This window comes from Podarcis melisellensis (assembly GCF_964234715.1).
Source record: "Podarcis melisellensis genome assembly, chromosome: 1".
NCBI lineage: Eukaryota > Metazoa > Chordata > Lepidosauria > Squamata > Lacertidae > Podarcis > Podarcis melisellensis.
This window is the reverse complement of record NC_138528.1, coordinates 31,892,966-31,904,987: the sequence shown is the minus strand read 5'-3', so window position 1 is coordinate 31,904,987 and position 12,022 is coordinate 31,892,966. Positions and strand designations below refer to the sequence as shown.

At 46.9% G+C, this 12,022-nt stretch overlaps 1 protein-coding gene across 1 annotated transcript; it reads left to right on the top strand.

Annotated features, from left to right (window-relative positions):
• Window positions 1–5,318: 5,318 nt before the first annotated feature.
• Window positions 5,319–10,757, top strand: SSTR1 (somatostatin receptor 1). Its single transcript, XM_081917871.1, has one exon. The coding sequence runs from the start codon at window positions 5,368–5,370 to the stop codon at window positions 6,472–6,474; it is 1,107 nt and encodes a 368-aa protein (XP_081773997.1). The 5' UTR covers window positions 5,319–5,367; the 3' UTR covers window positions 6,475–10,757.
• The last annotated feature ends 1,265 nt before the right edge of the window (window positions 10,758–12,022 follow it).

Genomic DNA, 12,022 nt, shown 5'->3' with positions numbered 1-12,022 from the left:
CTGGAATACACGACTGGCTTAAACAATCATTTTTACCATATGGGCTCTGGTGTGGTGATTCATCAACTGCAGAAGGAAATAATGAACATGGAAGCATAATTTGAAATGAAAAGTTTCCAAGAAAGGAAGCACCAGGGTATCTCTAGATGTCAGGAGGTATAAAGAGAATGGGCGGGAGGATAAAAAATTGAAATGATAACTTTACAGTACAGTCTGCTTGGTTAGCACGAACTGCAGAGCAAGTCGTGTTTTCTTTTTTTTCATGCAGCACTGCCTAGTAAATTGAATGTTTATGCTTGGGTAATTGTGCAATACATTATTTAAGAAGGCTTCCTATAATAGTTTAAAAGAAAGGGGGAAAGTCTGTGTAAATATCACATAAGCAAATTGTCTAATAAGAAATGGGCTTTCTCATGGTCTTCTGCATTTCAACCAGAGGAAGGGGGTGAGTTTAAAGCATAATATCCTAATATTCTTTCCATACATAACAGCTGGAAAAGATACCCTTGCAGAGTTTCTGTAGAGGAGTGATATTGCAACTTTATACTCCTTTAAAATGACATCAACAGTAGCAACTTTACATATCCCAGTGCACTATTACCTAGCATCAGAGTGTTGGAGAGAAGGGAACAAACCTTGGATTAGTTAAGAAAAATCACTTTGGTTCTTCAGGTTTTTATTTTTTTTAAGGACAGAAGAACTTGTGAGATTTCTGAGTTAATTTCAGGAAATCCTGGAAGAGCTCATTCATCTCTGCTGAAGTTCTTAAAAGGTTTGGAATACCAATAAAGCTTTAATGCATAATTACCTGGCCCAGTTTGTAATGGTTCTGCTGTATTCTGAACTAAGTACCAGAGAACAACTGAGATCTTCTCCAGCTTGGAATGTACAATGAGGTTCTGAGCATGGTCAGCATGAAACACCCAGAGCCAGCCAGCTACCTTATAGCTAGCTACATGTACAAAATGCTAACTGATAACTGTGGATACATGGCTAGACACTGAGCCAATTAACCTTTTGTTTGTTGAGTATCTCAATGGTTCCTTGCAAATGTATATGTTAGTATTGTCACTCATGCTGTCATAAAATCTTCTCTTTCCCCATTTCCCTCCCTATTGGGAGGGGTTGGTTGAATTTCCAGGCAGCTCTCCACCATACAGTGGTACCTCGGGTTAAGAACTTAATTCGTTCCGGAGGTCCGTTCTTAACCTGAAGCTGTTCTTAACCTGAAGCACCACTTTAGCTAATGGGGCCTCCCGCTGCCTCCGCGCCACCGGAGCACGATTTCTGTTCTCATCCTGAAGCAAAGTTCTTAACTCGAGGTACTATTTCTGGGTTAGCGGAGTCTGTAGCCTGAAGCGTATGTAACCTGAAGTGTATGTAGCCCGAGGTACCACAGTAATTTGTTCTGGGAATGGCAACTCCCAGGAGACAATATGATAAAGCACATGTACACAGCACTATTAGACCACATATGCCAATATTATGAGCCACGAGAGAACTCTCAGAAAACGGATGTATTGCTGTCTGCCACCCGCCAAACACTTGCATGGAAAAAACTTGTAATTTCCAAGCTCATATTAGATCAACTTAAGGGAGGTTTGCCTGCCTCTAAAGATCACCAGCTAAATAACATGAGTGGTATTTGAACCTATTTCATCAGTCTGAGTCCAGCACTCTCCTTTTCTATTCCAATTTACCATGGTGAAAAACTAACTGATAATGTTAATAGCATGAACCAGTCGTTTAACCAACCTAAAAACTTTCTCTTTTCAATGTGCCACGCAGCTTCTTCTAGCCCATAATCACAGTATTTGTCTGTAACTGGCAGGGTAACTCTCATCAGCCCATTGAAACAGCCTGTGTGTAGCTTGGTAGTACTCCTGAATGTTGCTTTGCTCTTTGAGTGGCTGCAGTAGGTACAGATGCTTTTAATCAATTATCAATTTTATATAGAACATAATTATATCAATTATATACTAGCTCTGCTGTTTCCTAGAGTAACAGTTCCTGTCTATGGAAACCACTGTCACCGCCAGCGGGTTGCCATATGTCTTCTTGTTCCGGGACACATCCTCTTTTTCATGGAGAGTTGTCATAGCGATCCAATGGAAGTTGGCAAATGTGTCCTCTTTTTTGCTCTTCAAAATAAGGCAACCCTACGGGCTCTGATCTTTCATTTTTTAAAGTAAGACTCTAGTCAACCTAGAAGGAATGTTCTACAGCAAATGTGCAGGTACCCTTCTAATCATTTTGTGTGTGAAATGAGCCTAAATCCTAAACTGCTACTGTTTCGCTATGTCCTTTCTTGCTTCTGTATTATTTTCTCTGCTGTTTGTCCTTCTGTTTCCCCTAGCAACCAGGATGCATCTTTCCTATGGTGGGTTCAGTCTGAGATCAGGTAGTCCCTAGAAGTTATTTTCTGCCAATACTACTACACAGAAAACGTGGGTGGATGCAGGAGCTAAATAATTCATTAAGAATTATCTGTATGCTTATCTTACAGTATAGTACATCCGATGTCCTTTTAAATGTGTTGTGGATGGAGGGGCTTATTGGTTTGTTTCTGCTGGTATTTGTATTTTGCCTTTTTATATTGTAATTTTGTGTTGTGGACTGCCTTGAGATCTATGGGAATAGGGTGGTATACTAAATAAATAAATAAACAAACAAACAAATGGTATACATGTCTACTTAGAAGTAAGTCTCTTTGTGTTTAATGGGGCTTACTCCTCAATAAGTGGGAACAGGATGGCAGCCAAGGCATTGGTATAGGATTGGCAGTGGGGGGGAACAGAATTTTGGTGTCTTTAACAGTGGTGTGGCAGGCAGAAATTCAACATGTTTAGCCTTTCCTGGTATGGAAATATGATTATGAAAAGATGCACAGGATCCACCCATTTGCTGCTCTGTTTTCGTTGTTTTGCTGCCTGTCAGCAGGGGTGGGCTTTGGTAGTACGGTGCCCTAAGCAAGGACAAAAATTTTGGGGGGGCCCCCCCATAAATATTTCTTATTTTCATGTCCTCCTCCATCTCGCCTTCGATTCTGCATGCCCTTGGCATGGAATAAGTAGTGGGAAGCTACTTGAGAGGCTTTTAAAAATGTGTGTGTTGGGCTATAACCATTCTGAAGTTATAGAGAGTGTCTTAAAGAAATCATGTTTAATTACCTAAGACATCCCTGCCAAAGCAGTTTTGTAAAACTTGCTTGTTAGTACACATTTTAAAAAAAGATGATTCAGTCTATTTGTAGTCACAAAGGGAAAATATTTCTCGAGTGACGTGGATATCTATATGCCTGATGATGCTAATATGCATAAGAAGGGGTTTACAAACTTTTTATGCCAGAGGATTCGGCTATTACGCTTGTTGCCAGAGCATGAATAGGATCTCTTAAGGGGCATTGATGTGATATTTATAGTAGTGGTAGGAAAGAAAGGCTATGTATGTGTATTCCCAGTGTGACGTTTTGTAATTTCATGAGTGTGTTTGCCTATCCCTATAGATGTCCACAGAGGTTGTGTATATGGAGTCAGGACTGGTACCATAGTGTGTGCAACAGCTGGAAGCTATAGGTGCAAGTTAACAGAAGGATCACTGTGAGCGAAGATGGGTTAAGGTGCTTCTGCAGTTGCCGTTCTTTATGGTGATGATACAAGCGGCAAACAAGCTGCAACTGTACAGCAGGCAGATTGTGAAGCACAACATCCCCACAGAGCCCGACTGCTGCGCTGCCCATAAAGTAAGCATGGAAGCAGCTGCTACCACTTCCCCTCAATTGTTCAAGGCTTTCTCTCAGTAGCCGCCGCGACCCGGAGGGAGAAGGCTAACAGGTGAGCAGGGGATGCCAGTGACTCCATGCTCTTGCCTGTTCTCTCCCCCTGGGGGGAGGTAGCCAGGCAGAGGAAACATCATTTCTGCTCATCTCTCACCTGCTCTCTTGCAAGCAGCTCCAGCCAGTGTGACTTTGCCGTTTACACTTCCTCAGACAAGTGTGCTGCAGCAATGCTACAAGGAGCAGTTGCTGTTTGCTCACATGTGATAATAATAATGATAATGATAATGATAATAACAATTATTATTATTATTATTATTATTATTATTATTATTAATTATTTATACCCCGCCCATCTGGCTGGGCTTCCCCAGTCACTCTGAGCGGCTTCCAAAAATATATTAAAATACTGTAATACATCTCTCTGTGTGTTTGTGTGTTTGGATCCAGCAATTGGGATTGGGCCCACAGTTTGGACTGACTGCAAGGAGGTGGAGGTGTGGTGGAGGTGGGTCAGGTCCCACCAAGCATGTTGCTGGGGCCCCACAAAATCTGGAGCCAACCAGATTAGACAGGAGGCTGGGGCACATTTGGGGTTGAAGGACGAAGCATGTGGTGGAAGGCAGAGAAGTGAAATGGTCTAGGATACAATGAGGTAATCGCTTGTAGGGAAAGGTGGGGATGAAGTGAGAGGGGTAGCTCCGAATTTAGGGCGCTGCTGGCAGTTCCCCAGCTGCGGGGATGCAAAATTGAGAAGATCCATCAGCGAGCAGATCCATTTGGGGGCGCCAAATTTTGGCATCGCACGGGGCGCCATATTAGGAAGATCACCAAAGTCCTTCCCTATTTGGGGAGGGGGGTGTCGGCTGTCGGAACACAAATCGGCACAAAACATCTGGATCGGCCAAGGCTGCGCTAGAATGTCCGCTCTGAGGGAGGTGGCGCTGAGAAGATAAGGAGAGGACGAAACAAATGGGGGGAGAGAGGCATGGTTGGCTCGAAGGTGAGCGCGCCTGTGCCCGCCTGGGCTTCCAACTTGTGGCTTTTCCCGGCGAGGAAGAAGAGGAGGCTGAAGCGGCACCACAAGAACCCGGGTCGGGTTACCACTTACCACTGAGGAATCCCGCTCGCCCTCCTGGACTCCTCCGACTACTGCCTGCCTGAGGAGAGCGGGAGAGCGCCTGGCCCTCTGGAGCAGCTTGGCGGGAAGTGGAGGCGAGAGAGCGAGAGCAAGGAGAGAGGCGCGCCGGCGCCGCCTCCCGCTCGCGTTCCCCGCCTCCCCTTCGTCGGCTCTGACGCGCCTCCTGCCGCCTATTAATCATCCCTCCGAGCCGGCAGGCTGCAATTAATGCCAATCGGACTCACGGCGGCGCCCGGCTCCCTCTTCCCCTGCTTCTGGACGGCTCTTTCCCGCGCCGCTCCTCAGATGCTGCCAAGCTGCGTGAGGAGGAGGAGAAGCAGCGCAGCGGCAGCCGGAGAATGCTGACGCCCTCCTGCCGCCGGCTGGCCCGGGCGCGGGCGGCGCTGTAAGCCCGGTCGACGGGGCGGAGGATGGCCCCTGCGCCCGGCTGGTCGCGGGCGCTGCTGGAGGCATGGACCCGGCGGCGGGCGCCAGGAACTCCTCGGGCGCCGCCAACGGCACGGTGAGCGGCGGCGGCGGCAGCGGCGGGAGCGAGTCTCAAGGCAGCAGCGCCATCCTGATCTCCTTCATCTACTCGGTGGTGTGCCTGGTGGGTCTGTGCGGCAACTCCATGGTGATCTACGTGATCCTGCGCTACGCCAAGATGAAGACGGCCACCAACATCTACATCCTCAACTTGGCCATCGCCGACGAGCTGCTGATGCTGAGCGTGCCCTTCCTGGTCACGTCGACGCTGCTGCACCACTGGCCCTTCGGCTCGCTGCTGTGCCGCCTGGTGCTCAGCGTGGACGCCGTCAACATGTTCACCAGCATCTACTGCCTGACGGTGCTCAGCGTCGACCGCTACATCGCCGTGGTGCACCCCATCAAGGCGTCGCGCTACCGCCGGCCCACCGTGGCCAAGATGGTCAACCTGGCCGTGTGGGGCCTGGCCATCGTCATCATCCTGCCCATCATCATCTTCTCCAAGACGGAAGCCAACACGGACGGCACGGTGGCCTGCAACATGATGATGCCCGAGCCCAAGCAGAAGTGGCTGGTGGTCTTCGTGGTGTACACGTTCCTCATGGGCTTCCTCTTGCCCGTGGTGGCCATCAGCCTGTGCTACATCCTCATCATCGCTAAAATGCGCATGGTGGCGCTCAAGGCCGGCTGGCAGCAGCGCAAGCGCTCCGAGAGGAAGATCACGCTGATGGTCATGATGGTCGTCATGGTCTTCGTCATCTGCTGGATGCCTTTCTACGTCGTGCAGCTGGTCAACCTGTTCGTGGAGCCCGACGACGCCACCATCAGCCAGCTGTCGGTCATCCTGGGCTACGCCAACAGCTGCGCCAACCCCATCCTCTACGGCTTCCTCTCGGACAACTTCAAGCGCTCCTTCCAGAGGCTGCTGTGCCTCAGCTGGATGGACAACGCCGCCGAGGAGCCCGTCGACTACTACGCCACCGCCCTCAAGAGCAGGGCGTACAGCGTCGAGGACTTCCCCCAGGACAACTTCGGGGAGTCCGGAGGCATGTACAGGAACGGGACGTGCACCTCCAGGATTACAACCCTCTGAGGACAGGCCTCGCCGCTCTCCCCCACCAGGAGAGGAAGGCCGGATCCGGGGAGGGGACGGGGGTCGAGAAGAGGGGGCGCCAATGGGTCAGTGCAACCCCCAGGAGGTTGGTGGCTCGAGCCCACCCAGGGACGACAGGAGTCCTGCGTTGCAGGGGTTGGACTAGATGAGCCCGGGGGTCCCGTCCAACTCTGCATATGATGTAGCTAGAGAGAGCAGCCCTGCACTAGTTGCCCATCAAATGGGGGAAATATGTGTAGGCGCGCGTCCTTTCTGCTCAGTTGAACCCGGGCACCCCTTCCCTGCAGTTGCTTTGGACACCCTCGTCAAACAATCCACAGCTCGCCCAGCAAGACTTTGATTCCCACCACCACCTCCCCAGCGCTGCGCTTTGGGTACCAGGCCATTGAGTGTGGGTCAGTTTGTGGGTCGCTTGTGATTTCTTTCTTTCTTTCTTTCTTTCTTTCTTTCTTTCTTTCTTTCTTTCTTTCTTTCTTTCTTTCTTTCTTTCTTTCTTTCTTTCTTTACCTTCCTTCCTTCCTTCCTTCCTTCCTTCCTTCCTTCCTTCCTTCCTTCCCCCACCCCTCTCCCGAGTTCCTCATTTTGTCCACGTCACTTCTTCTCTACTTGCTGGTAGCAGATCACAAGCTGAGGTCCGTTGCGTTCGAGGCCCCCTAGGAAGAGGAGACGTGGCTTTTTGTCAACCAAATCGAGACCTAGCTTGTCTTTATTTGTTTAAGCGGCGTTTGCTTACTGAGAGAGAGGGATGGAGGGGGAGAGGTGCTGGGACTCCAAGTTAGCCCTCTAATTTAGAGGACCCAACCAATAAACACAGGTGTGGGTGTAATTTCTCACTTCTGAGGCTGGAAAGCACTCTTAACATGCTCAGAGGGCACTCACATAGACTGACCAAGGGGGCATTAAACGAGCCTTGCTTCGAATTAAGCCCTGGTTGCCTCAAACCCCTCCAAGTCTTAGAAATCATGTTTGGCAAAGCGAGCGCACAACTAGGCGCGCGCCTCGAGCGCTTTTCTCTTCTCCCGAGAGGCGGAGGAAGCCAAGAGCTTCCCAAACGCAGGAGGCAACCGACCCCTTTGCAAGAAAACAGCCCTTGGGGCAGCATAGATCTTCGATCTGTCTGTAGGCAGCTCTGGAAAAGTGCGAAGCTAAATACGGTGTCGCTTCCCCACACCCCGCCCCTGGACACGAAATTTCTGTTTGGCATTCAGCGGCGCTCAAGGGGAAATGGCAATGCGTTTGGAAAGGGAAAGGAAACCGGCCTGCTGGAAAGCCAGGCGATTATGTCGTTATCTCGCGGCAACAGCAGGCTGCTGATAAGAGCGAGATAAATAGCTTTCCCTGCACCCACCGGCACCTTCCTCCGTGACAGTCGAGAGCCCGGGCGCTGGGCGCTCCCAGCGATGTTTGATCTGGGAAGCGTAGCGCTGTGTGGGTACATATCATAAAGGTGTGTAAACAAAGCAGGTTAAAGAGCTGCCAGGACTGTGTGATAGGCGGCGTCAGCGGTACGAGGGCGGGAAATTAAGGGGGCTCCTTCTGTCTGGAGAAAAGAATTGGTGAGTCAGACTAAAGAGACAGTTTATCTTAAAGACTTTCTTTTTTTTTAAGGGTGCCAAATTATTTCAGCTACAATGCACAAAGTACTCCCTACTGGGTAGTGAATCTGATGGACTTCTGGGGAACTGGCCATTATTTAGTAGCTAGGGGAAACTATTCAATGGTAAAGGTAAAGGGACCCCTGACCATTAGGTCCAGTCGCGACCGACTCTAGGGTTGCGGCGCTCATCTCGCTTTATTGGCCAAGGGAGCTGGCATACAGCTTCCGGGTCATGTGGCCAGCATGACTAAGCCGCTTCTGGCGAACCAGAGCAGCGCACGGAAACGCCGTTTACCTTCCCACCGGAGCGGTACCTATTTATCTACTTGCACTTTGATGTGCTTTTGAACTGCTAGGTTGGCAAGAGCAGGGACCGAGCAACGGGAGATCACACCATCGGGGGGATTCGAACCTCCGACCTTCTGATCGGCAAGTCCTCGGCTTTGTGGTTTAACCCACAGCACCACCCGTGTCCCATTCAATGGTAGCTTAAGATAAACCAATAACATTCAAGACAAATCAAATTGCCTTGCCAAAAGAATCCTAAGGCTCACTTCTAGGTGGCTTAGAGACGCTCACAGGAAGGGTCTGATGTAATAAGCTATAGCTGCACCCTCTTGTTTGGCTCCAGCCTTTTCACAAGTGACACACCATCTATACTTTTGGGACACCTCCACGAAGTACACATGGGCTGCCAGGTGTAATGGGCATTGCTGCCCCTGGAGGCTTTTCATGGGCGGTATTCTTAGTAGAATCAGGAGGGATATTTCCAATATCACTAGGGACTTAAGGAGGAATCTAAGACCAAGAGAAGTGCCAAACTGGGTCAAGTCAAGTGGACCCATTTGACCAAACGTCCTTTCTTTGAAGCAACCCAGGAGGAGACCCTACAATAAAAACAAACTGTACAGAAACAAGGTGCTGGGGTAGGGAAAGATCCAGCCCATTGCTACCCCACCCCATTTCCAAGCTGCAGGAATTTGTTGAAGCCCCTTCCCACTTTTGCCTTTGCAGCCCTCTTCATCATTAATTTGTAATACACTGTCTAAGTGCTCTGCTGTCTGTTCCATTTCTGGGACTCCTGTTTTTAAATGTGAGACCAATCAGGTTTTTATGTTACTCAATATACTTGTGTTTCTGCTCTGTGAAAATTATTCTCTCTAAAACTGTTTTCTTTTGGAACAGCTTTTGATGTGCAGCAGTTTTTGGTAATTATTCAGAAGCTGAATTAATAACAATTCACAGGTTGGAATTGTTCAAGAAACTTTCTGGGGGGTGGGGGGCTGTAACCTTGGGGAAAATTCCTTTTTGTTCCTTACATTTCTGTGTCCTGTCTTTTGTTTCTATTATTGTTGTTCATGTCCATGTCTGGAAAACCAACAATGTTTTGTTTCATATATGGCAATAGCTAAAGTGCAATCCCTCATACTCCTTCCTGTTTTAAAATAATCACAGGTATACAGTCTGATAAAATATACCATTTTGCCTTTTATTTTTACACCATTGCACAAAATTAATGTGAAATGGAAGACACTGTACTCTGGTGATGTACTTCAACTCTTTCCCACTAAATGTACTCTTCTGATGATCGGGAACACTGAAAATTGCTTAAAATTATGTACCCATAATGTTAACAAGAACTTGTAATAAGTAGCCTGAATATTACAGCTATAGTTGTCTGGTACCCTTAATGAAAGGACCAAATTTTCTCTCTGACTGCAGTGCTGTTAAATTATACATTTCAGGTGTAAAGCAAAAAAAGTAGGAGATGTGGTTTAACAGTGCTGCTTGCTCACTTTTTTTCTGACATCCCTGTTCCAAATAGCCTCAGTTTGGCTGGACAATGCCCTTAAGTCCCATTGACGTTTAATGAATTGAAATTGCAGCTCCCACTTTCTACAAAGTTGCTGACTGTCATAGGATTGCATTTATCCCACTGAAATCTTCAAGATTTAAAATTATTTAAATTTGGCTGGATTGTGTGCCTTGAATTTGGTCCGTGACAGTAAAAGAAAGAGGGAAAACAAAAGAACAGAGGGGATAGGAAAGGGGTAATGTGTGCAAATGAAGCAACATGTACTTTTGCCTAATTTCACTTGGGGGTGTTCAAAAGGCAGGCTGAATGTAATTTGGACAAGCCCCCATTGCCCCCATTTTATACAGCGATCCTATCAAATGCTGCACAGAAACTGGTAATGATGTTGATTCATGGAACTAAAGGGGGGGTAAGTTCAATTATTGGGGTTAGAGACAACTAGATTATTTCAATCACCAACACAGAAATTATTGATTCATGCTTAAATATTTGAGTCTGAATTTCAGTTCCCTCATTTTTCTGTAGATTATTCATCTGAAACCATTTTTATATGTTTGCTAATTGTACCTTGCCTCCCTGAAGAGCTTATTTAGAGAAGCTCCCCTTTCAGTGTATTAGCTCACATGCCACCAAATAGAAAGGGGGGGGGGAATCAGCAAATTGTTCACAACAGACAGAACCTCCATTGTGCCAATTTTTAATTAACGTATTTATTTTTATATTTTTTGAATGACTTTTCAAATCTGGGTCACTGTTTCTTTAAGAGGGTTTCAATCTCTTACGCTGTCATTTTCCCCTAGCAATACTGTAATTCAGTGTTAGCTTAATAAAGAGATGTATTAAACAATACTCTGCAATCCATTTTCTACCGCTTCTGTACAATTGCTCAACTGGCTTGATCCTGAACAGCTACTGAGAAAGTAAATTTCATTCACTGTATACACTGAAGATAAGAAGATAAGACATTAAATAACACCACACTTGTTTATTTTTCGCCATCACGCAAATACACTTTGACAAGTGGGTGTTCTGGACTAGGCAGACTAAACCAACACAGATATAGGAGTTTAGCCGAATTGTCCAGCCTTTGTGTGGAAGACCATAGACATATAACAAAGATATTGAACTGCTAACATAAGACATTGTTGGTCATGATTGCCTATGGACAAAGAGGGCTATTACATTATTCCTGCTTTTTCTTCTTTTATGTTTGGCAATTTGAATGGGAACAAATATGATTTGATACTGGAAGCACTTACAAAGGGGCTGCAGTGGGGCTGTTTCTCCTATGGGGAGACTTTACAGCAGGAAAACATTAAAGTTCATAGAAGCACATGTTAAATTTCACAAAAGATGGCACTCTTCCCTTGAGAGAAAGCAGCTTTTGATGTTTGTTTACCATACCAAAGCCTCTGCAGCTGCTTTTCATTGTGTTTTGTTTTAAGTTTGGGCACAGAAATAAAGTGCTAGCCCAACTCTCTAAACTACCCTGAACCATCATCGATGGCTGCTAGCTGATGGCTATGCTCTACTCTACATTCAGTATGTTTCTGAATACCAGTTGCTGAAAACAGCAGAAGGAGAGAGTGCTCTTACACTCGTCACATTTGTGCCTTTCCCAAAGGCATTTGGTTGGCCAATGTGAGAAGAGGATGCTGGACAAGAATGGCCATTGGTCTGATACAGCAGGTTATTCTTACATTCATATCCATGTGATTTTAAACAGATGCAATACTGATTATCCAAAAATGGAAAGATACAATGATTTAGGAGGAGGGACTTAAAAAAGAAGAAGCATCTAAACAAGGGTGGATAATCATGTCACTGTTTGGAGATGAAAGCAGTAACCAAGGTTATCATCATGTATGTTTGAATTATGGTGCTGGAGGAGACTCTTGAGAGTCCCATGGACTGCAATAAGATCAAACCTCTCAATTTTTAAGGAAATCAGCCCTGAGTGCTCACTGGAAGGACAGATCGTGAAGCTGAGACTCCAATACTTTGGCCACCTCATGAGAAGAGAAGACTCCCTGGAAAAGACCCTGATGTTGGGAAAGATTGAGGGCACAAGAAGAAGGGGACGACAGAGGTCGAGATGGCTGGATAGTGTTCTC